This window comes from Phytophthora sojae (genome assembly GCF_000149755.1).
Source record: "Phytophthora sojae unplaced genomic scaffold PHYSOscaffold_9, whole genome shotgun sequence".
In the NCBI taxonomy this organism is placed as follows: domain Eukaryota; phylum Oomycota; class Peronosporomycetes; order Peronosporales; family Peronosporaceae; genus Phytophthora; species Phytophthora sojae.
Genome location: NW_009258123.1, coordinates 133,234 through 159,786, shown reverse-complemented (window position 1 = coordinate 159,786; position 26,553 = coordinate 133,234). Strand labels below are relative to the sequence as shown.

General features: G+C 56.3%; 11 protein-coding genes across 11 annotated transcripts; 7 read left to right on the top strand and 4 right to left on the bottom strand.

Moving 5' to 3' along the window:
* Nucleotides 1-301: 301 nt before the first annotated feature.
* Nucleotides 302-1,826, bottom strand: PHYSODRAFT_564102 (hypothetical protein; the record flags this gene model as incomplete). The annotated part of the gene is made up of 1 exon (XM_009535964.1): nt 302-1,826. One exon carries the CDS (start codon nt 1,824-1,826, stop codon nt 402-404), a length of 1,425 nt encoding a protein of 474 aa, XP_009534259.1. The 3' UTR covers nt 302-401.
* Nucleotides 1,827-2,423: 597 nt separating this feature from the next.
* Nucleotides 2,424-3,854, bottom strand: PHYSODRAFT_522490 (hypothetical protein; the record flags this gene model as incomplete). Its single annotated transcript, XM_009535963.1, has 1 exon — nt 2,424-3,854. One exon carries the CDS (start codon nt 3,852-3,854, stop codon nt 2,424-2,426), a length of 1,431 nt encoding a protein of 476 aa, XP_009534258.1.
* Nucleotides 3,855-6,164: 2,310 nt separating this feature from the next.
* Nucleotides 6,165-9,589, top strand: PHYSODRAFT_352502 (hypothetical protein; the record flags this gene model as incomplete). Its single annotated transcript, XM_009535962.1, has 3 exons — nt 6,165-6,189; nt 6,355-6,401; nt 6,488-9,589. 3 exons carry the CDS (start codon nt 6,165-6,167, stop codon nt 9,395-9,397), a joined length of 2,982 nt encoding a protein of 993 aa, XP_009534257.1. The 3' UTR covers nt 9,398-9,589.
* Nucleotides 9,590-9,734: 145 nt separating this feature from the next.
* On the top strand, nt 9,735-11,114 carry PHYSODRAFT_523476 (hypothetical protein; the record flags this gene model as incomplete). The annotated part of the gene is made up of 2 exons (XM_009535961.1): nt 9,735-10,256; nt 10,320-11,114. 2 exons carry the CDS (start codon nt 9,735-9,737, stop codon nt 11,112-11,114), a joined length of 1,317 nt encoding a protein of 438 aa, XP_009534256.1.
* A 308-nt stretch (nt 11,115-11,422) lies between these two features.
* Nucleotides 11,423-12,958, top strand: PHYSODRAFT_338212 (hypothetical protein; the record flags this gene model as incomplete). The annotated part of the gene is made up of 1 exon (XM_009535960.1): nt 11,423-12,958. One exon carries the CDS (start codon nt 11,423-11,425, stop codon nt 12,956-12,958), a length of 1,536 nt encoding a protein of 511 aa, XP_009534255.1.
* Nucleotides 12,959-13,330: 372 nt separating this feature from the next.
* On the top strand, nt 13,331-15,208 carry PHYSODRAFT_338211 (hypothetical protein; the record flags this gene model as incomplete). Its single annotated transcript, XM_009535959.1, has 1 exon — nt 13,331-15,208. One exon carries the CDS (start codon nt 13,331-13,333, stop codon nt 15,206-15,208), a length of 1,878 nt encoding a protein of 625 aa, XP_009534254.1.
* Nucleotides 15,209-15,274: 66 nt separating this feature from the next.
* Nucleotides 15,275-15,974, bottom strand: PHYSODRAFT_288415 (hypothetical protein). The gene has a single exon (XM_009535958.1). It carries the CDS (start codon nt 15,940-15,942, stop codon nt 15,334-15,336), a length of 609 nt encoding a protein of 202 aa, XP_009534253.1. The 5' UTR covers nt 15,943-15,974; the 3' UTR covers nt 15,275-15,333.
* Nucleotides 15,975-16,446: 472 nt separating this feature from the next.
* PHYSODRAFT_304945 (hypothetical protein) lies at nt 16,447-16,929 on the top strand (the record flags this gene model as incomplete). The annotated part of the gene is made up of 1 exon (XM_009535957.1): nt 16,447-16,929. One exon carries the CDS (start codon nt 16,447-16,449, stop codon nt 16,927-16,929), a length of 483 nt encoding a protein of 160 aa, XP_009534252.1.
* A 2,168-nt stretch (nt 16,930-19,097) lies between these two features.
* On the top strand, nt 19,098-19,892 carry PHYSODRAFT_338209 (hypothetical protein; the record flags this gene model as incomplete). Its single annotated transcript, XM_009535956.1, has 3 exons — nt 19,098-19,115; nt 19,196-19,554; nt 19,619-19,892. 3 exons carry the CDS (start codon nt 19,098-19,100, stop codon nt 19,890-19,892), a joined length of 651 nt encoding a protein of 216 aa, XP_009534251.1.
* Nucleotides 19,893-22,116: 2,224 nt separating this feature from the next.
* Nucleotides 22,117-22,590, top strand: PHYSODRAFT_338208 (hypothetical protein; the record flags this gene model as incomplete). Its single annotated transcript, XM_009535955.1, has 3 exons — nt 22,117-22,127; nt 22,210-22,479; nt 22,539-22,590. 3 exons carry the CDS (start codon nt 22,117-22,119, stop codon nt 22,588-22,590), a joined length of 333 nt encoding a protein of 110 aa, XP_009534250.1.
* Nucleotides 22,591-23,487: 897 nt separating this feature from the next.
* On the bottom strand, nt 23,488-26,247 carry PHYSODRAFT_347717 (hypothetical protein; the record flags this gene model as incomplete). The annotated part of the gene is made up of 3 exons (XM_009535954.1): nt 23,488-25,103; nt 25,974-26,107; nt 26,148-26,247. The coding sequence occupies 3 exons, from the start codon at nt 26,245-26,247 to the stop codon at nt 23,571-23,573; spliced, it is 1,767 nt and encodes a 588-aa protein (XP_009534249.1). The 3' UTR covers nt 23,488-23,570.
* Nucleotides 26,248-26,553: the final 306 nt, after the last annotated feature.

Below are 26,553 nucleotides of genomic sequence, written 5' to 3'. Positions count from 1 at the left end.
CAGGCGAGCCCAAGTTCACGATATTCCACAACGCCTCTAAGGGCACAGTGGACTACATTTGGTTTACTCGGAGCTCACTGCACTGCCATGGGGTTGTAGAAATGATTCCTGCCGGATTGCTGTTCTCGAATCATGAGCTGCCCACGAAGGAACACTCGAGTGACCACCTATCGCTTGTAGCCGATTTCTCGCTGCGGTGAGTCGTTTCTACAGTAGCAGAGTTATTGCTGTGCTGAGCAGAATTGGTAGAGCCCGGGGTTTGTACGCAGTTGCTGGCCATGAACACGTCAAGGCGATCCTTCAATGGTAACTCGCTATGCTTTATTGCTGAAAACTGAATACACACAGTATCTCCGTGCATATCTGACAAGGCTATCAACCGAGGACAACATTAACATGCTCTATTTCTTTTCCAGCAGCTTGACAAGTCCGTAGCCCACCAGGCCGACGACGGTGGCGCCGACGAGGTGGAAGCTGAGAGGAATACCGAAAGGAGGCACAGGCGGGACAGCGATGTTGCCCGGGTCCTCGTACAGCGCCGTTCGCTTGTGCTTGGGGTCGCGAACGATCGCAGCAGCACGGCGACCAGCAACAAAACCGTCCTCGTGGAAGCCACGGCCCAGCCAGGCGCCGGACAGCGTGATACCCTCCTCCTGGATGATCTCGTCCTGTGGCACGCAATCCGCGAGCAGACGCGGGTGGTCCCAGCGGAAAGCGGAGATGGTCTGTTCAGGAGAAGGACGCTTGCCCTGGAAGTCGTGCGGCGTGATGGTCACGAAGACGTCCTTCTTGCTGTTGAGGCGCTGGATGCGGTTCATCCAGTAGGTCAAGACGTACTGCTCGTCCTTGGTGATGAGAACGTTCCAGCTGCTCCACACCTTGTTGGACGGCGGCAGCATGATCGGGTCGCGGTGCACGTACATCATGCTCTTGTGGAAGTGGAAGCGCATCAGCGAGCGGTGCGCCTTCTCGCTCCAGCGAAGCATGTGCGCGCTCTCGTCGGCGTGCGTGGCCAGCACGACGTGATCGCACTCGATACGCTCTCCACCCTCCAGGATGACAGCCTTGCCGCCCTTCTCAACCTGGTCCACCTTCGCGTTGTAGCGCACAGTACCATTGTACTCTTCGGTGAACAGCTTGAGGAAGGGCTCGATGTAGCCCGAGCCAATGTACCACCAGAGGTGCTTGGGGCGGTCCGTGCGACGACCCAGCGCACCGAGAATCACCTGCCACAGCGGAATGTACAGCGAGTTGGAGTGCGTCTTGAGGCAGCGAAGGAACTGCGTCACGGGCAGGTCCAGCACGTCGTGCTTGGGCACCGTCCAGAGGATGGACACGAAGGCCAGGAAGTAGTGGCGGAAGAACTCGTTCGAGTAGCGGCCCTTGGCCGCCCACTCGCGCGTGGTGATGTTCTCCTTGACGGGCATGGTCATGAGGTCCATCGTGAAGCGGTAGATGTCGATGAGCACGCGCCAGATGCGGGTGTCGAACAGGTTGAGCATGCTGCCGTGGAACGGGGCGCGCGACGAGAACTGCATGTCGCCCTCCACGTCCGACGTGACCGTGAGGCTCATGGGGATGCGCTTCTTGGTGGTGCCGTCCGGCTGCGTGATGCCCAGCGACTTGAACCAGTCCTTGATGTTGGGGTTGGAGTCGCCGAACATCATGAAGCCGATGTCCACCATCTCGCCGTCGATCTCCATCTCGTACGTGTGGCCGCCGAGCGTCGCGTTCTTCTCGAGCATCACGACTTCGTGGCCATCCTTGACCAGGTGGTAGGCGGCGGAGGTGCCGCCGATGCCGGAGCCGACCACGACGACCTTCATTGCTGCGGGGCTGGGAGTCTGCAGGCGGCGGGGGAATCCGAAATGGTCATTGCGCGCGTCTGCGCGAGCCAACTGCGCCCGCTTCCACAACCACAGAGGGGGGCATACAAACAACAAATCAAACGCACCGGGGCTAGACAGTCCATCTGAATGGTCTCGCGAGACCATCAAGCGACGTTCGTGGCGAAAACCATTTCGAGCTTTGCAGCGCCGCCTTGGCGGCAGACTCACAACGGAGCCAAGGACAGGGAAGCGGGGCCATCGCCACACCGAGACTCTGCTCGAGCCTCGATGGTTGCAACACGTTGAAGCGAAGCGGGTTGCGGTGGTGCCGAGACCACCGACGACACAGTTTGCCGCCTGCCGGGAGGGCGCGTATCCTTGCAGCGCGACGTGCAGGGAGAGGTCAAGTTGTCGTTGACCTTGAGCCGCTTGAAGTCGTTCGATGGTGACTCGAGGAAATGGAGGAAAAACTTCGTGTCGAATTGGGAGAATACGCTGGCTATCACACGTCTGCCTGCCTATTGCACGCACTAACTCCGTGCGTCGAGCCCGCTCGACTTAATACACTCACTGCTTCTACGCCGCACACACCGATTAGAACTTGACGTCCAGGTACTTGGCAATTCCGTAGCCCACCAGGCCGACGACCGTGGCGCCGAAGAGGTGGAAGTTGAGCGGCACGCCGAAAGGAGGCACGGGCGGAGTCGCGATGTTGCCCGGGTCCTCGTACAGCACCGTCTTCTTGTGCTTCGGGTCGCGGATGATCGCAGCAGCGCGGCGGCCGGCCACGAAGCCGTCCTCGTGGAAGCCACGGCCCAGCCAGCAGCCAGACAGCGTGATACCCTCCTCCTGGATGATCTCGTCCTGCGCAATGCAGTCGGCCAGCAGGCGCGGGTGGTCCCAGCGGAAGGCGGAGATGGTCTTGTCGGCGTCGGGGGTCTGGCCCTCGAACTCCTCGTACGGGGTGATGGTCACGAAGACGTCCTTCTTGCTGTTGAGGTGCTGGATACGGTTCATCCAGTAGGTCAGGATGTACTGGTCCTCGTTGCAGATCAACACGTTCCAGCTGCTCCACACCTTGTTGGACTTGGGCAGAAGCGTGGGGTCACGGTGCACGTACATCATGCTCTTGTGGAAGTAGAAGCGCATGAGCGAGCGCTGCGCCTTCTCGCTCCAGCGAAGCATGTGCGCGCTCTCGTCGGCGTGCGTGGCCAGCACGACGTGGTCACACTCAATGCGCTCTCCACCCTCGAGGATGACAGCCTTACCGCCCTTCTCGACCTGGTCAACGGTGGCGTTGTAGCGCACCGTTCCGTTGTACTCCTCAGTAAAAATCTTCAGGAAGGGCTCAATGTAGCCCGAGCCGATGTACCACCAGAGGTGCTTCGGGCGAGCGGAGCGGCGGCCCAAAGTACGCATGATCACCTGCCAGAGCGGGATGTACAGCGAGTTGGAGTGGGTCTTGAGCGCACGGAGGAACTGCGTCACAGGCAGGTCCAGCACGTCGTTCTTGGGCACCGTCCACAGCACCGAGACGAAGGCCAGGAAGTAGTGGTGGAAGAACTCCTCGGAGTATTGGCCCTTGGCGATCCACTCACGGGTCGTGATGTCCTCCTTGACGGGCATGGTCATGAGGTCCATGGTGAAGCGGTAGATGTCGCGCAGGACACGCCAGATGCGCAGGTCGAAGAGGTTGAGCACGCTGCCGTGGAACGGAGCGCGCGACGAGAACTGGAGGTCGCCTTCGATGTTAGAGCTCACCGTCAGACTCATGGGAATGCGCTTCTTGGTGGTGCCATCGGCCTCCGTCAGCCCGAGAGACTTGAACCACGCCTTAATGTTGGGGTTGGAGTCGCCGAACATCATGAAGCCGATGTCCACCATCTCGCCGTCGATCTCCATCTCGTACGTGTGTCCACCGAGGGTCTCGTTCTTCTCGAGCATCACGACTTCGTGGCCATCCTTGGCCAGGTGGTAGGCGGCGGAGATACCGCCAATTCCGGAACCAACAACGACGACCTTCATCTTTTGCTTGGGTCTTCAGCAGAGGCAGCTATTGCAGGTACGCGTCTAATGTGGAAATGACCAACCTACCTGGAGGTGCTAGCCTGCCACTGGCAGTGCCAGCTCTCCGTCGGCGGATACGCACGTAGCGCAGTTGCTTCAGCTTCAGCTTCAGCATTCCCCCATCCGGACAGAGCCCAGCCAGCACCACCACACGTTGAGCGCGTATCTAGCTGCATTTGCTGCCGGGCAAGCAAAGCGTTTCTTTGGCAGATCGATAGGCGAACCTGCGGACTGCTGATACCTTCGTGGTCGGCCACGGCACTGCAATTAGCCATCCAATGGATAGCACCATCTCCGACTGTTGATGGAAGTCCCGAACCTGAGCATAGCCAAAAAGTCGTGCAAGTTTATGTAAGTAAATCAAACCCCGGTCATCTCCACTGTTTGTCCGCACTTCGCCGCCCGTGTAGGTTAGCATTGTCAAAGAACGTGGTGCCATTCTTCCGATTGAACTTGTCCCGTGGTGATCGGGCGACGGCGCAAAGTTGCACTTTGATCTGCATGGACTTGTTCGGAAGATCGCAATGCAATAAGCTTATGATACTTGCTTCACTTGTGCTGCACTTCTGGTGCTTGTCGAGTTTATCCCTCACTCTATCGCCGATTTAACGTGTACACGGCACATCGGTTAGCACTAGTACCACCTGTCGTTCCGGAGGAGCAATGTAAACTTTACGAAGGACCATTGCACACGGGTGCGGTGCCGCAAGTTGACCCTCTGAAACATGAACCTCCTTGATGGTTTTGGTTGGCGCTTGCGCTGTTACCTATCCAAAGTTTGGAGGTCCTATCCATTTTCAAAGAGAATAGTCTGGTTTTTGTATGGCTTGACTGTCAGCGTTTCTTTCGGTGTCGCCCCGGTTTTGAGTGTGTTGGTCTGTCGTAGACCCACAGAAATCACCAATGCGAGGGCGACAGCTCGGGACGTTTGCCGATTGTAGCAAGGCTTTACTTGCTTGCTTGCTCGCTCGTCCGCTGGTCGATGCAGGCGCAACTAGTGCCCAAAGATCCGACGGCACTGCCGATCATACTAAATTCAATTTAGTAAATTGGACCAGCCCAACCAATCTCTGCGAATGCTCACACGCCACACGCCGACAGGCGCTTCGCTGGCAGTGCGAACGGCTCTCAATCGTGCTCAAGCAAAGGTGCTTGCGGGAGGAAACTCACAATTTCAAGCATCCACCTGGAGCAGCACGATGTGTAAGTTTTTGCCACCCAATTGGCAAAGTGACAACCAACGGTCAGCAGTTGCGATAATCTGCTCACACTGGGCCCTGTTTGAACACATTGTTTCCTTTCAAGTGCCACGAGGGTGGGTCGAGTCTCTCGGAAGAGATGGAGTGGTGAAGTTAGCCTTACACGTTTCGCGCTTAATGCGATTTGGTGCTGTGGAATCGGGATGTACTGGTGATCCGCCACAGGACTGGAATGGGGTTGACATTGCTAGAGGCTCTGGGATTGACGTTGTTAGCCCTAAAGTGTGGGAAGAAGTCGCTAAGCTCCCAGGCTGCGGCCAGCTAACCTGAATACAGAGATCAGAAAGTTGTTCGAGATATTTGGGATCCTTTGCGGATAACCCGCAGGACAAGTTTGGTGTCTATTTTGGCGCGCCTTTTGAAAAGACACAATCATAGCGTTGTGGAGCAGCTTCGATTCGCCACACGAATCGTGCGGCACGATGACCTTCGGAAATTGTATGTGGTTCGTTGCAACGACTAGGAACTTCATGATGTTGTCCGATACGAGAACGTAGCATCCGATAGCGTCTCATATAGACGACACCGCGGCAAGAAAACTGTCAGCAGATTTATAACAGAGATACCGCGAGTAAGGTGCAATATGTGAGTGATACCACACGTGCAGAAGACGTTAGTTCATTGTTGGAGCAGCAAGGCTAGCTCGCTGCGTCTTGCTTGAACCAGTGCAAAAGGAAAACTAGCCTCCACCGCATCCACGTCGTAAAGATGTAAGGTAGCATGCATACCATGGCCTTCGTGTAGTTTTGGTCTTGTCGCGCTGCTTGAATGACTGGCAACAGACGCAAAAGTATCTTTTGTCACTTCAACCTGGCTATAGTTTGTGTAATTTTTGGTAAGACAATCCAAATGACAAGGGAAACGATGCAGCTATGTTTGTAATAAACACCGGAGTAGACGTATTGTTCAGCTCCGGCTAAGTACATTCGTACTTAAGGCATGAAGGGAAGATTTCTAGTGAGGAGAAGATTTCTTTCTGGAGCGTGAAGCAACAACAGGAAGAGACAGCATGACCGTCGCTCACGGCAACTCCGGTACGTTTACCGTCTCTCAAGGCCGTCGGAGGCGTCTCCCCCTGCGTCTCCCTCCTATCACTGTATCTATCCTTTAATAATCCGCGACGACGGGCTCCAGCCGTCGTCTACAGGCGCCGCAAATCTAACTTCCACCGGGTGGATCTTTTGTCTGTATCTGCTCAGCCGCGGGCGTCCTCGCGCTCCTGGAAGAAGACGACAACGCGCTCAAGGTGAGGCACAGCGCGGCGCATCGGATGCACTTCGTTTTATCGCTGGGGGACCTCTACTAACGTCGTAATTGCGTGTCAACACCCAGGCCCATGCCCTGCAGAAGCTGAACCTGGTGGTGGACCACTACTGGGCCGAGATCGCGGACGCCATCCCGCTGATCGAGGAGCTTTCCGAGGAGAAGAGCTTCCCGGACCGCGAGCTGGCGGCCTACGTGGCCTCCAAGTGCTTCTTCCACCTGGAGGAGTACGAGGACGCTCTGCGTCTGGCGCTGGGCGCCGGCAAGTACTTCGACCTGAACACGCGCTCGCAGTACACAGACACGATCATCGCCACGTGCATCGACAACTACGTGGCGGTGCGTGCCAAGGAGGACCCGGAGGCCGAGAAGGCGCTGGACCCGCGACTCACGCAGGTGGTGGAGCGCATGTTCGAGCGCTGCTACGCGGCCGGCGAGTTCCGCCAGGCCATGGGCATTGCTCTGGAGGCCCGACGACTGGACCAGGTGAAGGAGTGTCTCGCTCGCTCCACGGACGTGTCGGCGGCTCTGGCGTACTGCTTTGAGATCTGCAAGACGGTGGTGAGCAACCGCCACTTCCGCCTCAAGGTGTTCGAGGTCATGCTGGAAGTCTACCGCTCGCGCCCGACCCAGGAGCACGCCAGCGTGTGTCAAGTTTTGCAGATGCTGGACAACCACGTGGAAGTCGCCAAGATTCTGGACCAGCTCGTGCGCGGCAGCGACTGCCTCGTCGCGTTCCAGGTGGCGTTCGACCTCAACGAGAACGAGAACCAAAAGTTCCTCATGAATGTCTACCACTCGCTCCCGAGTCCGCCAGCCCCCGCTGCCGAACCAGCGGTAGACACGACCACCACAGCTGAAGAGGGTAAGACGGAAGCCCCCGCACCCGCCGATGTGCCTGCCACGCCCCCGCAAGCTCCTGCTGGAGCTTGTGCTGATTACTGGGACAAGCTCGCCAAGTTGAAGCAGATCTTGTCGGGTGAATTCCTTGTGGACCTGAAACTAGACTTCCTGCACAGCCACAGTGACTCGGACCCGCTTGTTATGAAGACTATTAAGACCGCGGTGGAAAACCGCAACTCGGTGCTGCACCACGCTGCTGTGATTGCGCACGCCTACATGAACTGCGGCACTACGTCGGATACGTTTTTGCGCGAGAACCTGGAGTGGCTGGGCAAGGCCACCAACTGGGCTAAATTCACGGCTACTGCTAGTCTCGGCGTCGTCCACAAGGACCACGTTCGTGAGAGCATGAACCTTTTGGCTCCTTACTTGCCGCAGGGAGGCATGACTACTTCTCCGTACTCTGAGGGTGGCGCCCTTTACGCGATGGGTCTGATCCACGCGAACAAGGGCTTTGCGGGATCGGGTAGCAAGACCACGATGGAGTACTTGCGCAATGCGCTGAAGAACGCTGGCTCGGACGAGACTGTGCAGCACGGTGCCTGTTTGGGCATTGGTCTGTGTGGTTTGGCTTCGCACGACTACGAGTTGTACGAGGAGTTGAAGACCGTGCTGTTCACTGATTCAGCGGTCGCGGGTGAAGGTGCAGGTCTTGCAATTGGTCTTACTCTGCTGGGCGCAGGCGGTGAGGGTCGTAATGGTGAGATTGTGAAGGACTTGTTCGCATATGCGCACGACACGAAGCACGAGAAGATCATTCGCGGTTGCGTGATGGGAATTGCGCTCATGATGTACGAGCGCGAAGAGCAGGCTGACGCATTAATTGAGCAGCTGACCCGTGACAAGGACCCCCTGATCCGCTACGGCGGTATGTACACCGTGGCCATGGCGTACGCTGGTACGGCCAACAACACGGCTATCCGTCGACTGCTGCATGTGGCCGTGAGTGATGTGTCGGACGACGTCCGCCGCGCTGCTGTCACGTGCCTGGGCTTTATCCTGTTCCGCACGCCTGTGCAGGTGCCTAAGCTGGTGTCACTGCTGGCTGAAAGCTTTAACCCTCACGTTCGCTACGGTGCCTGTGTGGCTGTGGGCATTGCTTGTGCCGGCACTGCCAAGAACGAGGCCATCCAGCTGCTGGAGCCGCTTCTTGACGACGCTGTAGACTACGTGCGTCAAGGTGCCCTCTTAGCCCTTGCCATGGTTATTATGCAGGAGTCCGAGGGCCGCAACCCTAAGGTGGCCGCTATCCGGGCGAAGATCATGAAGCTGATTACCGACAAGCACGTGACCACGATGACCAAGATGGGCGCCATTCTGGCGCAGGGCATCTTGGACGCTGGTGGCCGTAACGTTGTGATTTCGCTGCAGTCTCACACTGGTTTCACGAAAATGGCCGCCGTAGTTGGTCTGGCCATTTGGGCACAGCATTGGTTCTGGTACCCCCTCTTCAACTTCCTGGAGCTCTCATTCCAGACCACGATGGCCGTTGGCCTTAACAAGGACTTGAAGCTTCCTCGCGGCTTCGAGCTCACTTGTAATGCTAAGAAGTCGGCGTTTGCCACGCCCAAGCGCATGGAGGAGAAGAAGGAGGAGAAGAAAGAACTGGTGGCTACGGCTGTGTTGTCCACAACGGCCAAGGCACGTGCGCGCCAGGCTAAGCAGGACGCTAAGGAGAAGACGGCCAAGCCGTCTGATGCTAGCGGAGACATCGTTATGGAGGAGAAGGCCGACGAGGAGAAGAAGGAGGAGACCGGCGATGCGATGGAGGTGGATGCAGAGGGAGCTAAGCCGGCTACTGGCAAGAAGACAGCGGCGGCAAAGGAACCGAGCGTGTTCACATTTACGACGCCTGCCCGTGTGACGCTGGCACAGGAGTCTGTAATCTCCCTGGACACAGCGCAGAGGTACGTTCCGGTGATGCACCCGGCGCAGAGACTGGCAGGAGTTATCATGCTGCGCGACACAACGCCCGATGAGGCCGAGGATGTGGAGGCCGTCAAGGCACCCGCTGCCGCTGGCGCGGAAAACGAGGCCGACCCGCCTGAGCCGTTCGAATGGGAGCCCCCGCAGTAGGTATGTACGTACAGGACAAGAGAGGCCTCACGCTCGGCGCGCAAACCGACATGGGGATCGGGCTTCGGTCAACGCCCGTCGTTGACGAGGCATCGGTAGCAGAAAGATGAGGTCAAGACCAACTGTGAGCCACGCACCAACTCGAATATAATTTTTCAATCAAGCGTTCGCAGTAGCGTGCCCCATGCGGCCATCCTCGGCACTTGTGTACTCCTGAAGTAAAAGAGGATACCTTTTGATTTGCACATTGCGAGGCACACGCCTCTCATCCTTCTTCCCCCATTTACGAACCTCCCTCCAAGAAACAGACCGACTGCCTGCCCAACCGCGCTAGGAAATGCTGGTCCTGTCGGATGATGTCGGGGCATCAGCGTCAACCCCCATGCTACCCCTAGGCGCCGGCGACCGGTTCGCGAAGGTGACGGGCCCACAGATCGGGCAGCCGCTGCATCGAAAGCTGTTCGTGTTCACGAGGCCAGGCTGGCGAGCGTACCTGAAGCAATTCATGACCTTGCAGGAGGTCTCAGGTGCATTTGGAGACATCGGACTGTTCCTACCGCTGCTCACTGCGCTTGCCATTGGACGCGTGAATGGAGCACCGCAGATCGAGTTCGGAGCCGCATTGTTCTTCGCCGGAGTTTTCACGTCAAGCTTGGCACTTCACTTCAATGTGCCGATTCCAATCCAGCCCATGAAGACGATCGCAGCTGTGGCGATCGCCGACAAGGTCCCTAACGAGCAAATTATCGCTGCGGGTATCCTCATGGGGGCCATTGTGGGACTGCTGGCGCTCACCAACATCATCACGCATCCAAGTACGGTCGTGCCGGTTCCAATTGTGCGCGGGATTCAGTTGGGAGTCGGGATCAGCTTGATGGGGAAAGGATTCAAGAGTGCGTACGTCAAAGCTGCTGCTGCTGAGGGCAAGAACGAAGTCATTTGGTTTGGGTTGGATTCTGTCACGGTGTCGTTGCTTCTAGGAGCCTTGTGCATCGTGTTCATCCGCAGCCGCAAAGTGCCCATGGCCTTGCTGCTATTCGTGTACGGCATGACGGTCGCTGTATACCAGTATCTTCGCCTACGTGATGAGTATCATCTGCCGTCGCTAGCGCTGGGACCGAAGTTCGTCGCGCCGGTGGTCCCCACGATGCACGACTTTGGCCAGGCTTTCGTGTACCTCGTCCTGCCACAACTGCCACTCACCTTGTTGAACTCGGTAGTCGCTCTCGAATCGCTGGCAGCTGAGCTCTTCCCCACCCACGACAAACCTGCCGGCGTGCGCCGCGTGTGCTTCAGTATCGCCGGCGGAAATCTTCTCTTCTCTTGGTTCGGAATGCTGCCGGTGTGTCATGGTGCGGGCGGCCTGGCCTCCCAGTACGCCTTCGGTGCGCGGAGCAGCCTGGCGATGGTGTTCCTCGGGGCCTTCAAGATGTTCTTCGCGCTGCTGCTGGGCTCCACGTGCGTTGCGCTGCTTCAGACGGGCATCTTCCCAGCGTCCGTGCTGGGCGTCATGCTGGTCTTCAGCGGCCTGAGCCTCGCTATTGTGGGACTGAAGCTCGAGACGGCTGAAGGCGAGCGTGATGCAGCGCTTCTATTGCTGCTAGTGACAGCGTCAGGCTGTCTGGCGTTCAACACTGGAGTGGGCTTCATGCTGGGGCTCTCCGTGTACGCTGTGAGCGCGGCGCAGCGTTGCTACCGCTGGAGAGACGTACAGTAGGCTACTTCAACTTCAACTCTCGATGTAATGTCGCTTGAATGTTGTGCCGCATGTGTGCCACACGGCCTATCCTTCAGTCCGGTGCCCAGTTATCGCTCGTCCAGATTGGTCACCTCTGCTCCGTGCATCCCGACCGAGTGCCTGTCACATTGCAGCGCTGCTTGGCGTGTATACCCCGTTGAGCTCTCTTGCCAGTCGTTTACTACTGTCAACCTTCAAAGGTAGCAGCTCCCAATCCCGTCGGAGAGGACGAAGATTCGTTTCAGCCCCAGAGCGTCGTCGGGCAACGAAACCCGCACTGAGACCGAATGGCCGGCGAGCGCATGGGCCGCAGCTTCGAGACGTATCGCCTGGTGCCGCCCGCGCAGCATCCACCGAGCGTCTACGACGGCTATGAGGGCAGCTTCGACGGCCGCGGGGCCGCCGTCGGCGCCTTCTCGCTGCTCAACGGCGACCGCGCGGGCTACGGCACCACGCTGAGCCGCAACGACAAGGACTCGACCGGAGACCTGACGCCGCCCTGGCCGCCCTCGGTGGCCATTCCCGTGTCGTTCTCCGCGTCCAACAAGCTCTCGAACTGGCAGACGTTCTACCACCTGCTGTCGTTCATCACGGGCACGGGGATGCTGTGTCTGCCGCTGGCGCTCGTGGAGATCAACTGGTACGGCGTGCTGCTGCTCGTCGCGGCGGCGGCCGTGAGCGCGTACACGTCCAAGCTGCTGGTGGACGCGCTGGAGACTGTGCGCTGGCTGAGAGGCACCAGCGTCTCGTTCAGCGACCTCGGGCAGGAGTGCTTTGGCGCTGCCGGCAAAGTGGTCACGAGCATGCTGGTGCACGCGTCATTTCTGATTCTGTCCACGGGCTACTTGGCGCTGGCGTCTTCGTGTCTCGTGGATGTGCTTGGGCTGCAGTTCGGCACTGTGATGATGCTGGTGGCCGTGTGCGTGTGGTTTCAAGTGCTGGTGCCGTCGCTCAAGGCGCTGGCGGTGCTGTCGGCAGTGAACGTCGCCGTCAGCTTCTGGATCGAGTCGGTCATTCTCGGCGACGCCATGTACCCGCTGAAGCAGATTGCGCTGGAGCACTCCGACTTTGTATTCGTGACGCCCGACCTATCGAATGTGACGATGATGGGGAAGCTCTCGTACACGTTCTCTCTGCTGCTTGGCGCGCTGTTCGGCCACTCGCTCATCCCTACGTTGTATGACGCGATGGCGAATCCGAGCCAATGCAGCTCTGTGGTGGCGCGCACGAAGCTGGGGGCCACCGCGTTACTGTATCTGCCCATTTGCTGCGTCACATACGCCGTGTACGGTGCGACGTTGCAGGCGCCGGTCTTTTTCAACATGCGCAACGCTGTGGTGCGCAACTTGGCCATCGTGCTGTACAGCATCCACCTGCTGCTGTCGTACACGATCACCTTATTCCCTCTGCAGCGCGCGTTCGAGCGGTGGATCGTGCAGCCTCCGAGCGGAAGTGGCCGTAGCAGCCCAGTGGAAGCCGCCGCCGCCGCAGGGGCGCTGCCTTTCGTGACCTCCAGCCCCGCGGCAGCAAGCGACCAAGAAGGAAGGTGCGGCGGAGTGGAGACCACCGCGCGCGTGCTCTGCCGGACCATTCTGGTGCTCACCACTCTCTTCCTGGGGTATTTCACAGCTCCCAGCACGCTGGACGTGTTCGCGTGGATGCTCGTGCCCACGGCGCTCCTGGCGCTGGTTCTCCCCTCCGTTTTCTATTGGCAGCTGTGCAGCGAGGACGCCACCCGAATGGACCGCATCGCCACCGTTGCGATCAGCGTGGTCGGTATCATCACCGCGTTTTGGAGCCTGGCAGTGATCGTGGAGTGTTAGTGAATTGCAAGCGGCGCGAGCGAGTCGACAGCAGTAGTTAGTAAGTTAAGAAGAAAGAAGTAAGCGATCGCAAATGTACCAAGCAACAAGAGGCGCGAGGGTCGAAGCAGCAGCGATGCTCCCCTCGTCGTAAGCCAGCGAATTGCCAAGTGCTCTCTTCCCGTCCAGCAATGGCAGCCCTCAGCCGAGATGGTCAGCTCGCGTTGCAATTGCAGTCAACTTCAACCTGCCCCCCCTATACTTCATATCTGATGTTAAGATACACAGATAACCCACGAAACACGATGCAGCACCACGGGATATTTTCGGCTCCCATTTCTGTGTGTGGAAAGGTCCGAGCGAGGAAGCAGCAGAAGCAGCAGGCAGGCAACCATGGCCATGGACACCATCGCGGGCGTGAAGAATTACCTGGAGAAGATCATCTCGGACCCGCAGCTGGAGGGGATGAAGGCGCTGCTGCTAGACGCCGACACCAAGAGCGTGATCAGCATGGTCATGTCCCAGTCGCATATCCTGCAGCGCGAGGTGTTCCTCGTGGAGCAGCTGGACGCCGTGCACGAGCCCATGCTGCACCTCAAGGCCGCCGTGTTCGTGCGCCCCACGGCTCGCAACGTGGAGCTGCTGCGTCGAGAGCTCAAGGCGCCCAAGTACGGCCGCTACCACCTCTTCTTCTCCAATATCTTGCCGGTGGAGGCCCTCGAGAAGCTCGCGGAGGCCGACGAGAAGGAGGTCGTGGTGCAGATCCAGGAGTACTACGCCGACTACCTGGCGGTCAACGATTCGCTCTTCGACTTCGGTCTGCACAACTCCGTCCAGCTCAGCGTCAAGATGCCCACAGCTCTGCCCGGAGGAGCACTGCTATCTACTGCGACGGCGGGCGTACTGACGACGGACCCGGTGGACAAGACCAAGATGACGTCCCCTCAGCTGTTCCAGAGAAGCGTGGAGGGACTGCTGTCTGTATTGCTGTCCATGAAGAAGCGACCTGCGATTCGGTACGCCAAAGGATCGGAGGTGGCGGAGAAACTGGCACGCGAGGTGTCGGCGAGGATGCAGCTGGAACAGGACGGACTGTTTGACTTCCGACGACCGGAGGTGACTCCGTTGGTGTACGTGCTGGACCGCAAGGACGACCCTGTGACGCCGCTGCTGACGCAGTGGTGCTACCAAGCGATGGTCCACGAGCTGTTGGGACTGCATGAGAACCGCGTGGACCTCCGTGACGCACCCAACGTACGCAAGGACATGACGGAGCTGGTGCTGTCGACGACCTCGGACGATTTCTTCGCGCAACATGTGCACGCCAACTTCGGCGACCTCGGTATGGCGGTCAAGCAGCTCGTGGACAAGTATCAAGCTCAGACGCAGACGCACGAGAACATCCAGTCCATTGATGACATGCAGCGGTTTTTGGAGAACTACCCGGCTTTCAGATCTCAGTCTGTGACTGTGTCCAAGCACGTGACGCTCATGGGCGAGCTGGCTCGGCGTGTGGAAGTGGATGGGCTCATGGATGTGAGTCAACTGGAACAGGAACTTGCGTGCGGTGACGACCACAACGCGCACTTCCGTGACGTGGTGGCAAAGTTGAAGGAGGCCCAAGTGAAGCCGATGAACAAGCTGCGACTGGCGATTTTGTATGCTTTGCGATACGAAACACACAGCTCGGTGCAGCTGAAGACAGTCAAGGAGTTGCTGGCTGCTCCCCACGGAGGAGGACTGCCCTCTGATCGTGTGGCACTGATTGACGCGTTCCTGAAGTTTGGCGGACAAAGGGCTCGCCAGGGCGACTTGTACGGCGATCGCGCCGGTCTCAAAAAGTTCATGGGGGCCGTCACGAAGGGCGTACAAGGTGTTCCGAACGTGTATGCACAGCACGTACCGCCGTTAGCGAAGAAGCTTGAGCTAATTCTTAAGGGTCAATTGCTGGACCAAGAGTTCGGAGTTGTGAACGGAGGCGCAGCTGCATCGTCGTCCTCAGACCTCAGCGGAAGCAACGGGGTGAAGCGCGTGCGCGATGTGATTGTCTACGTATGTGGCGGCGTGACCTTCGAAGAGGCCATGAAGGTAGCCGAGCTCAATCAAAAGGCGGCTGCGTCGAACTCAGGTCAGCGCATCCTGCTCGGTGGATCGTGCATTCACAACTCCACCAGCTTCCTCGAGGAGGTAGCAGCGGCGTACAATTTATCTCCTCTGCACGGACACGGTGGCGCGAATGGCAACTGGAACTACGATGGAAAGAAACTCTAGACACGTCGTACGGTAGGCGGAGCTGGAGAGAGGGCCGAAGCGAGATGGAACTTAGCACGAGGTAACGAGCAGTAAGGAATGTGTATTTCTATTCGGGCGAACCGTGGATCCGTTTGGCCGCTAAGTTAGGACGAGATAGTGATGCGCTCGTAGGTGGCGTGGTCGTCGTCGACGTTCGTGCCGTAAAGGTCAACGTACAGCACCTTGGGGATGAAGGCGAGCGTGTTGTTGGTCTTTACGTAGATCTTCCAGAGTCGCGACTGCACGCCGTTGATCGTGGTCTGCAGGATGACTCGGCCTTTGGCATCGATGTAGAGCAAGGCGGGGCGGCTGGGCAGCGCGTTGAGCGTCACGCTGTAGCTGGTTCCGACCGCCTCAACTGCGACGGGGCCCTCGGGCTCCACGGCCTTGTGCGAGTAGCCCCATGCCAACCGGCGCTCAATCATGCCAGTGGGGTTGCTCGTGGGGTGAGCCGTCCAGCCGAAGCTCTGCCAGTTGATGTCCAGCGGCCACTTGGGGTCCAGCTCGAGCCGCTTCTTGTCGCGGAAGTTGGCCGAGTACACCACGAGCTGCGCGTTCTTGCTGCGCTCGAAGACGACGACACGGTCTTGGTTCGCCGGCAGGTAGGCTGGCCACAGCGGCGTCTGCGGGTGCGCCGACTCGGTCGTGCACTGGTAGTCATGGTCCGGGTACTCCTCCGTGAAGTAGTGCTTCTCCTGGTGGCCACCGCTCATGCTGCTCGGTGCGTCTGGTCTGTTGGCTGCTCTGCTGTTTCAGGACTGACGCACGCGGGCTGCGGCGGTTGCTGGTGTAACGGCGCGAGCTCACTGCGATGCCAGAATTATCCTGCTGCCTTGCAGTACAGACAACGACTTACAAAGCCGGCATGCTTAATGCCATCCTCATATATAAAAACAACGATAAATTCCCTCCCGTCAAATCTGTAAAACTGTCATAAAACACACGGCGTGTTGCATAAAGTACACAAGAAAGCATATAAAGTACACAAAACCAGATGGTATACAAAGATGAAGTCATTTGATTGAATCTGATTGGCTGGTTTGCTCATGTTAAGCTTTGCTTGACTTCGTCTGCCGGCTTTTTGTGTCTGCCGGCTTTATAAGTCGTTGTCTGTAGAGCTCCAGATGTTGAGGCACTAGCAAAGAACTGCAGGCAGCAGGCAGCTCGGATTCAGACGATGAAGTCAGCGGTGTCGCTCGTTGTGAGCCAGTGGGCACATGTCGCTTCGAGGTGGCGCTCATACGGCGTCTATCGGCTTGAAGCAAATGCATCCTGCTATTAGGGATGAGGTGCAGCACACGAGGACTAAGTTGGAGGAAGCACTTGTCTCCTTGATACGTCTCGAGGAGGTGGTGCGCCTAGCCAAAAGCGTGCACAAGTCTCGGACACCGCTGAACACGTTGGCGCCAGATGTGCAAGCGTCCCTTGCGGCAATGGCCTCGGTCGGCATGCAGATTGGACCGCTTCTCGATAATGTCAAGGCTGGTATGAATGCTTCGAGTGGCGTCGAGTTCCAGGAAATGTCAACAAGCCGAGCGAACAACGAATCGGTGCCGGCAACAGAGACGAATCCCACGGCAGAAATTCGCTCAACAATGCCTCCACCTTCGGCTTCGCGTCATCTCTACGTGACTCAACCGAGCCGTCTGCATTGGGATCAGCCGACCACAGGAGGGATAACCTTAGTTCACCCTCACTGACTCACAAACGTGGGTTGTCTACCTCGGCTATGGAGCAAAGTGAACCGTCGAGTAGCTCCTCCTTGAGGCCGGCTCAGTCACCGAGCACAGGAGACGCCACGGTTGTCGACATTAAATTAGAGGTCGATGGAGGGCGACCCAGCAAGCGCCGAGCACTCGAAAGGCAATCTCATACAAGTCGAGAGGCACTCAACGTGACTGAGAGCCTCGAGAGTCGAAAATTGCAAATTCCTGCTGAGGAACAAGAGGGGATCCTCTACAAATGCTTTACGTCTACGATTGCCATTGTGGGGCATGGTAGAGAGGTGAAGCGAGTGCAACTGGCGGTGGACAACACCCGAGCTGCCATTCAAGATTTTTTTCGCGGATGTTCGAGTTTCTTGAATGAGTGTATCGACCGCCTGGAAGATATACGGCTGGTCCTTTCAGTTGTTGTGCGCGCTGTATTGCAGACCAACCGTAAGCTCGACAACTAGCGCTCTGGGCACCCGCTACGCGGGCGCTTTGACCACGGGTTGCTGGAATAGCATAGCTTAAAAGTATATGCATCATTTTGATTTCCATAACAATAATGTGCGGATACAGTTGACACATATTCGTTGCTATAACTTCGTGCTTTAGTAGCAAATGAGTAGGAATACATTTTCCTATTAAGCTAATTACCAAATGTCGCTCACGATGCAAAGTTGAGTACCTAAACATCGAGTGAGCTGAATATCGTTGCCGTTGTATTATTGATCACCCGTTTCTGCGAGGCGAGCTACATTGTCACGGACATGCCTTACTTAAGTACTACAGTGTAGTGACCTGCGTGTTTACTTACTTTGAAGTAATAACTAAAGTATTGAAACTATGATTGGGTGTGGTTTATACTGCGTTGCAAACTGGTAGCTGTCGTCGATACCGTACTCTAGTGTTGTTACTACGTTAGCACTGAAAGACTGCAACTTTGCCAGCATGAATTTACGCACTGCACCGCGCTACATGTAGTAATGCTGGTTTGCGCGATAACAGTTCAAATAGACATAGCAAATTTAGCTCAACTCAATACGGATCGGTAGCGACTGTGCGTTTTCGATGGTTAGGTTGTTGTGTATCGTGTATATGCATATGAAGCGTTTGGCGGGACCCCGGGTCCCCGCTTGCCCCGCCAGCTGTCATAAGCAACTGGTATATTCGGTAAATTCAAGTGCTGCATGTTTGTATCGATGCTATGTATCTCTGGTAGTATCGACTATCGAGTTGCACAGAGCTGCAGAGTTCGCAACTTTGCGTGCCCAACGCCGCTGCTGCTGTAGTAGACGCTAGCTTCTAGCAGTCAGCTTGAATCTTCTTGGTCGTATCTTCACCAAGACGCTTAACAGAACGAACGAATGCAGCAGCTTTGTGGTCACGACGATTTCAATACTTAAGTATCACGTTTGCGCCGAAGAACCTCTGCACCTCCAGTTCGCCTAGACTTCATACTGGATGCTAGATGCTTGAAGGTGAAATGAGCTCTAGCTAAACTCGAAAAATTATCACAAAATTGTCACAACATATATATTATCACTGCCCCGCCGATAAAAATAAATAATTCCGGTCGCCATCGATACATGATGCGGGGCCCCGGGGTCCGGCCAATAGCTTCATATATATATTGCCCTAACGACAATGTCTACACTAAGCTGCATTATGTGCATGCTGCAGTAGTTTACGGTACACGTATCTAGGGTAGCAGCGCGCATTTATTTTGAAAGCTGCATGCGTTGCCAGTGTCACTACTATTCTACGCTTTGCCTACTCTGCATCTTTCATCTGGATTTATAACGCGTTATTGCTCTTGGTGCATGGCGTACTGTACTTAGTAACAGTAATTGCCAGATTCCGGACCGGAATCCGTAAACCTGTCATACCTGCAATAGAGACACACTGGCGACACATAAAATTACTTGCGCCAATCAGCGCCCACTTATTCATTCCGGACGGCAGCGGATAGTGTGATATTTGCACTTATGTAATGTTATATTTCTCTCAATCTTTCTTTGGAGTGGCGCAGGATGCAATGGAGGGCACGACGGACAGCCTGCAGCCGTGCCCGAGCAAACGGAGGATGTGTCGCGTACATTGAGTGGAAGGAGCGGCGGGCCGGCGCTGTCGGAGCCCAGCGTGGCGCCTAACTTGTGGGCATGAGCGACCGCGGCACGGTGCGCTGATAAGTGGCGGCTACATCTTCGTCAAGACTTACGACGCGCACCCAATCGCGCCTACACCAACAATATTGAAGAAAACTGGCCTATATCCGCTCGCGCTGTGCTCGGCGGCGTTCAGCTCGGCGTACGCGGCGAAGATGAGCTCTCCGGGCGGACCGGAAGTGGACCAAGAGTCGCCGGAGCGCCTGGCGGTGGTGCTGTACGCACTAGCGACGGGGTGGAGATGTAAGAACGCGAGCATCGCCGACTCGGGCAAGAGGGAACGGCGTGGGATCAGCAGGCGCAGACGCGCGGGCAGCGCGAGGACGAGCTACATTCAAGTGGTGCGGGAGGAGAGCGCTTCGGGCGAGACTTTGACTGCGGGGCCCCTGGATGTAGTGCAGCAGGAGCAGGAGGACGTCGAAGGTGATGAAGCTGGAGGAGGAGCAGGCAGGTACAGCATGAAGACTTAGAGGCAGCCGACCGCGTGGCAGCAGATGCTGCGGTGCAGACGGAAGACCACATCCCCGAGGAGACGACGAAGGAGAAGACCGAGAAGGCCGCGACGAAGGAAGAGGCTCTTGCGACAGCAGCAAGGCGGCCGGCTTGTCCGCGGATGCCAACGGCGCTGTGAATGTCTTGGGTACGGCTGGGCGTTCCGCCCGCTTGAAGCGATGTCCGCCGACCAAGACGACGGAGTCGATGCCGACCAAAGTGGCGAGCGCAGTGACCAGCGAGGACGTGAGCGGTGACGCGACCCGCAGCGCGCTACTACACCTGGACGCCCACTGAACGAGCGGCAAGGGAGCAACCTCGACCCCAATGAGACGATGGAGCAGGTAAATTTCGTCAAGCGCGAGAGCAAGACCAAGGACCTGGGGCGGCACTTAGCGCGAACACGCAGCTGCAGGACGGCCAAGCGCAGTGTAGCTAGTACCATTAGACATCAAGCCCTTGATTGTTTGATTGTTTATCGATCAAGATTGCTACATATTCTTTCATTTATTTACTTGACCATTCTGTCTTTCATTTACTTTACTACCGCGCTTGCTGGGTTGTTGGAGTCGGCCTTGACCTTCCAGCTACAGTGTCGAGCAGCTTGGGCAAGTCTGGAAGTGGCTACATCCGGCAGGTTTTGCTCCTATCGATTAAGTACGAGAAACATTTTTAGTTTGGTATGGTTACTTATTTGCGCGAAGAAGGAAATTCCGGACGATTCCAGAAATAAGTTGGAACAAAATAAACCTAACCCTAATGAGCGACGATTGGATGAAAATAGGTCACTGGGCCTCAAATGATAAGAAACAAATCGCTGATTAGCTACAGCGAGGTGGCAAGCTTTCGGGTTTCCGGCCAAATACTACTTATCCTACAGTAATTCGAAATTGCGCACGACCATGCTGTGCGCTGCGCGTAATTCGAGCAGCATTTTCTAAAATTGTTTTGTTGAAGCGCGAGAGTTAGGGTACCTGGGATATGATCGATTTTGATTTGAGTTGGAGTGCATTGTTGTCACTTGGCTGATGCGACTATCGTTCCTATGGAAGCGAGTGTCGGACTGCAGCAAGATCCTGCCATTAATCAGCTTAACCCTTCTAGCCCCAGACCTTATTCTGTATCCTACAGAATAAGCATTATACTTGATTAAAGTATACTTCAAAACCTGTCAAAGATTTGCTGTTGGAAGCCCTTTCGCATCTTGCGGTCAAGCGCTGGGTACATTGTGCACAGAACAGCTACGAAAGTGAACAAAACATGCTCAATGTATCCACCATATGCCGAAATGGCGAGCTTCTATTGGTCGTGGCGAGCGTAGAGCACGCTCAAAACCTACTACATGGTAATACCTTGCAAGGCTGCTAAGGCAGCATACTTCGGCTCCAGCCACCCATCTTCGGCACGTCGCGATAAACGCGGAGGAAGAAATCGCCCTGTTCCTAACTGACGTAGTGAGGAGGAACTGGGCGAATTCTTCCTTGTGCTTGACATTAGCGCATCATTAGATTTCTTTAGCCCACCTAACAAGCTTGTTACGATTGTCTCTCTAACAACATAAAAAGTCGTAAGTATGACGCCTCGATGCGCGCGCTGGTGATGCACCTGGGTTTACTTAATTCGACCAACTACTACGTAGTAGTAACTTAAGTTGAGCACGCGACTACTCAAATTGGTGTATTATAATGCTTGATTCCTGCAAATGAATACAGCACGATTGCCAGCTGCACCACGCCGCGTGCTGTTTATCAGTTAATCTATGTGCAGCGTTAGGTGGTCTAAATGCGTCGTTCGCACACATTCTTGGTGTATTAGAAGATGAACGCCTAATAAGCACCAGTCTACCCCTAATTCCGTACTGTAAACCCTCGACTGCCCTGAAGGTACCAGTTATCCCAACAGGCGGAACTCCCGAAACCGTAAAGTAGTTTATTTATGTATGGACATGCAGTACTCACTGTTGTGTGTGTCCGCTGCCGCTGCAGTTCGCCACTCGCTTCTCTACGCCAGGCGCCCTCATCACGCCCGCTTAAGTCCGACCGGCTCCGTGAAGTCCGAATTGTAGCGTGATTGTGGCTATTTTTGTAATTTCGTAGATAGTTCAAAAGCCAGTTCCAGTCGACTTGATGAGTGAATAATGTATGCAATAAGGCCGCGGTAGCGTAGTCTAATTGACAGGTCTAGGCTGTAGGGGCGGAAAGCGTGACTCGATGACCGACAGACAGGATTCTCGGTTAGAGGACGGAGAATACCGGGCTACGCGATTTGCATGACCTCATTGGCAAACTGTTGGAGACGTACCCCGGTTCTATGGCAAGTTACCGTGGGTGCAGTAACAAGTAGTTCACGCTAATGTGCCCGGTCTCGTTTGGACTGACAAATTCGGCTACTTGCGTAGGTGGCAGATGAAGTTGCAGACACTTATTAAGGAAAACTGCAGCAAAAAACCTCGCAGGCATCTATCGCTGTCCAAGTTTCGCCGGATGAATTCCAACCGTGGACAAGTACCACCAACGAGATTATGGGAATCGGGTACGTGACCTTTTAGATCTTACTCCATTTTCAGATCGAATCTACGACAAGCTAATGATTTTGCTTTCAGTCCTTCACGTAGAACGCGCGATAAAGCTAGCCTGAAGTCGGAGCTGTCGCAGTTGTTGCAGGCTGTTTTGAGCCACCGCAGTGCGTGGCCATTCCACGAGCCCGTAGATACTTCCATCGTGGTCGACTACCTAGACTTTATCGAAGACCCTGTTGATCTGCACCTTATCCACAACCGCATCGACAGTGGTGCATACGTCTCCATAGCTGCATTCAAGGCGGACCTGGACAAAATGCTTGACAACTGCACGACGTACAACACACCCGACACTAACTACTACAAGTACGCCTCCCTGTGCTGCTTTAACGAACTATTACACTGACAATTGTCGCTGGTTTCAGGGCCGCCGTGGATCTGCGCGAGTTCGTCCAACAAAGAATTCAGACCAGGTAACACCCATAGGTGCAAGCCCGGTGTGAGCGAATTCAAGCTTTGACACATACTTTGTTTCTGCAGAGCTTTGTGAAAAGTGTTGGCGTAGCGAACGTAGGTCCACGAGCGCTAGTAGCTTCTGCTGCCAGACTCTGTACTGACGCAGCGCTCGGCCGAGTTCAGCCCGAGAGGAACATCGAGCATACGGCTTGCGCGCTGACATACACACGTAAATACTCGATCGTTTGTCACCGACACGTTAGCTCGATATATTGAATCTGTTTCAACACACTATGTAGACAAGTGGCCAGCCGGAAGTACGATGCAGCTTGAATTCATTTCAGTTGGTCAAGTGAATTGATGAAATGTTGGTTCGGTATATTTCAGCACCGTCGACATGTTGCTCATTACTCTTCCCAGTGGGAAGTTCCCACCATCCAAACGTCCGATGTTCGAATACTCGGCAGCGACTAACTAAATCCATGGATGAAAGCAGCTATGAGTCCGGTGAAGACTACCGGTAGTGCAAATCGTGTGCTCTACCCCAAAAAAAGATTTTAAATGCTCTACTTCAATAGATTTCGCGGAAAACCAGCTATCTCTGAGTTTGATTAGCCTTTCACTCCTAACCACAAATCATCTCCATATTTTGCCACATATGTGAGTTCGATCCTCTTACTAAGTAATAGTTTTACCTATTTTTCAATCTGTTCATGGTTAGATCACGTTTAATCTCTGCATAGTCTTAGTAATAAAAAGAATCGTTGGAGGAGCAGTGACCGTGGATCCATGAACTTTGCTGTTTTGTAGTAGAATTTGCACTGCATGACATGATGAGTCAGATACTAACATGAGCCTAAACTGCTCATCGTTCCTTTTCCACCGAGTCAAAACGGATTCACTCCATCGAGCGAACGTGTTGGTGACAAACGGACGAGTATTTAGAAGTTACCACGAAAATTACAAACTTTGGTTGCTACAGCGCGGGAGAACTAACTAGCTTATGCGCCGTGGACGGCAGTGTAGTTGTAGTACACCTCGTTCTCGTACTCGCTGTCGCAGTACGGGAACGACGTGTCCGAGTCCGTCGGCGCGAACAGCGTCTTGCCCGACGTGTACGTGACGTAGCAGCCCAGGAAGCCGCACACGACGACGACAATCAGCGCCGGGATCTTCTCGTACATGGGGAGCTCGTGCCACAGCTTCTTGAGCAGGAAAATAATGGGCAGCAGGATACTGATGAGCGTGATGCACGAGGCGCCCACGAAGTCCACCATGTCCGAGAAGTGGTCCTTGAGGAGAACCGACAGGACGACCAGCACCACGATGATGGCGACGCGCAGGATCACGTACTTGACCGCGTTCGATCCGCGGTACTCGGCAGCTTCCGCCTCCACGTCGTCGTAGTACGGGTTCTCGGCGTCGGCGTTCGAGATGTACGACATCTTGGACGAGCGGCGGTCGTCGGTGACCGCGTCCTTGCCGGGCGTGTTGGCGGCGGCGTACGAGGCGGCGGCGTACGTGAGGGCGTTCTCGACGTCGTCCTCCTTCTTCTTGTGCATCTTGAGCACCAGTCGCTCGGCGAGGTAGAAGGCCGGGTTCAGGATGACGGAGAAGGCGATCGTAATGTGCAGCTGCATGAAGAAGTAGGCCATGACGACGGCGCCCCAGTTGGACTTGAAGCCCAGCGTGGTGAGGCCCGTGTCCGCGTCCGGGTAGATGGAGTAGAGCAGGTTGCCCGAGATCTGGCAGCCCACCGCCGAGTACGCCGTGCTGGCCAGGATCAGGAAGAGGCACGAGATGAAGGCCATGGTGACGAACACAACGCGCGGCATGCGCGTCGGCTCGCTGTGCTGGCGCTGCAGGGCCGGGATCACGATGCCGGCGTTGTACGCGAGCGACAGGTTGCCGAACATGCCCGCGACCTGCGAGAACTTGATATCAGGCGACGGCGGCGTGGGGTGGCCACGCATGCCGTACATGACGACGGCCACGCCGATAACGTCGGCGATGAGCGTGCCCGCGCAGCCGGCGAACGCGGCCCCGGCGCCTTCCTTGAGCGTCGGGATGAGGCATACGGGCAAGCACATGAGCGCCATGAAGCAGATCCAGTAGGTGGGGCTGAAGGCGTCCGGGAACAGGCCGTCGAGCAGGGTGCCGCCCAGCACGAGGAACACGCAGGGCACGAGCAGGCACGAGGCCATCTGCGAGATGACCGAGAGCCAGCGGCCCCACTTGCCCATGCACCACTCGCCCAGGTCGCTGTAGGTCTTGACGCTCTTCGGCGCCAGCAGCATCACGCGGCAGATGGCCACGGACGCGTACACGTTGGCGAAGGCCATGAAGGCCATGCCGATGACGGCCAGCACGGGCCCGGAGCGCGAGAAGTTGCCGGGCATACCGAGCGTGCCGATGCCGTAGACGCAGCAGAAGATGTTGAGCGCCACCTTGAGGTCCTCCGCCGTGAGGAACTTCTTGGCGCAGACCATGGTGGCGAACTTGCAGTCGACGGAGCGGAGCTGTGGTGGGACTGCCTGCGTGCGTGCCACGAGGCAAAAGTGAGAATGAGGAGAGCGAGGCACTGCACTGCAAGTTGGCGGGGCTGTTTGTGTTTGATCGGAGACCTGGTACCTTCTGAGAGGTAGGTACCTGTACTGTGCAGGGAAGCCATCTTGGCCGGACGAGACGCCGAGATATACGGAGCTCGTCGACGATGAGGATGCGCCGGCCCGAGCGCATCCACGCCGTGCTCAGTGAGTCGGACACCCCGAGTGCAGGTGTACAGTATATGTAATACAAGTATTCATCCAATCGAGGCAGACTTCCAAACAACAACGCGCGTGAAGCAGGAGATCCTGCACTTCCGGTGCCCGGTGCCTATGCAGCGCAGCGCATGTTTTGGCAATCCTCAAAATCAACATCGAATTCAGGTGCAGGACGCCGGGAGAATGGTGGTCATGTTGAAGTGCACAGCAGGGGCAGCTACGGTGCTGTAGATCGATCCGCTACTTCAGATTGGTCTCCCACGAGTGACCCAACGGCCCATCGTGCATGATTTCGTGGCCCACGAGTCGTGGGGGACGCGCATGCAACGCGATACGACTGCAACGTTTCGGGCTTCATGCAGGCAGTGCATGTAGCTCACGGTTGAACCCTGCAGACCTACGTGGTAAGTCGCCGAGGAGGAGGAGGTGGCGGGCGATTCCGGCGCGAGAAGTAAAGCATCCATTGGGGTTACGTGTACTTCGCTCGTACATACATGTACTACACACGTGCCGCACATCGGGTTGATCAGGCGGGACAAGGAACACGCTGATCGTTAAATCAACTTGCACCTTTGCAGCTTTGCGGCACAACATACGCAGCAGCAAGTCCTGCTTGCCCGCTCACTACCTGCACTTGACCTGCAAGTTGAGTGCGGACGAGACCACGCAGATGTGAAAGGACGCCTGCCGCTCGCGCCCGGACGCAGGCGCTGTGGGCTGCTGCTTCGAGTTTGCAGGGATGGCTCTCATCTCCTCGGTTTGTCTACGGCGGCCTGCCGCAGACAAACGGCACGAAACGCTACGGAGACATACAGTTGGTGATGCGCCTCGAGCGGCTGCGGTCGACGACTCCCACGCTGAAGTGGCCTTCGAGGTCGCCCGCCCGGAAAAGGAGCGCAATGCGAGCGAGCATTCTGGTGCCAGCTTTTCGCCCCCATCCCCGCGGTCTTACTGTGGGTTGGCATTTTGCAGCAAGGGAGCATCTCCATCATAGGGGATCCGGTACCCGTTTCCGGCTTGTAGGCGGCTCAAGTGGAGCCTCGGCGGAATAAAATTCCCAGCCGTATCGCACGAATTTAACGCTAACAGCAGCAGCACTGCTGCAGCCGCCGGCATACGAATGTGACCGCGGCGGCGTCATGGTCGACCCGGAGCCCGTCACGCTGTGTTGGGTCCCCAAAGCCCGTGTGTAAAGGTTTTTGCACCGCCAGAGATTGGC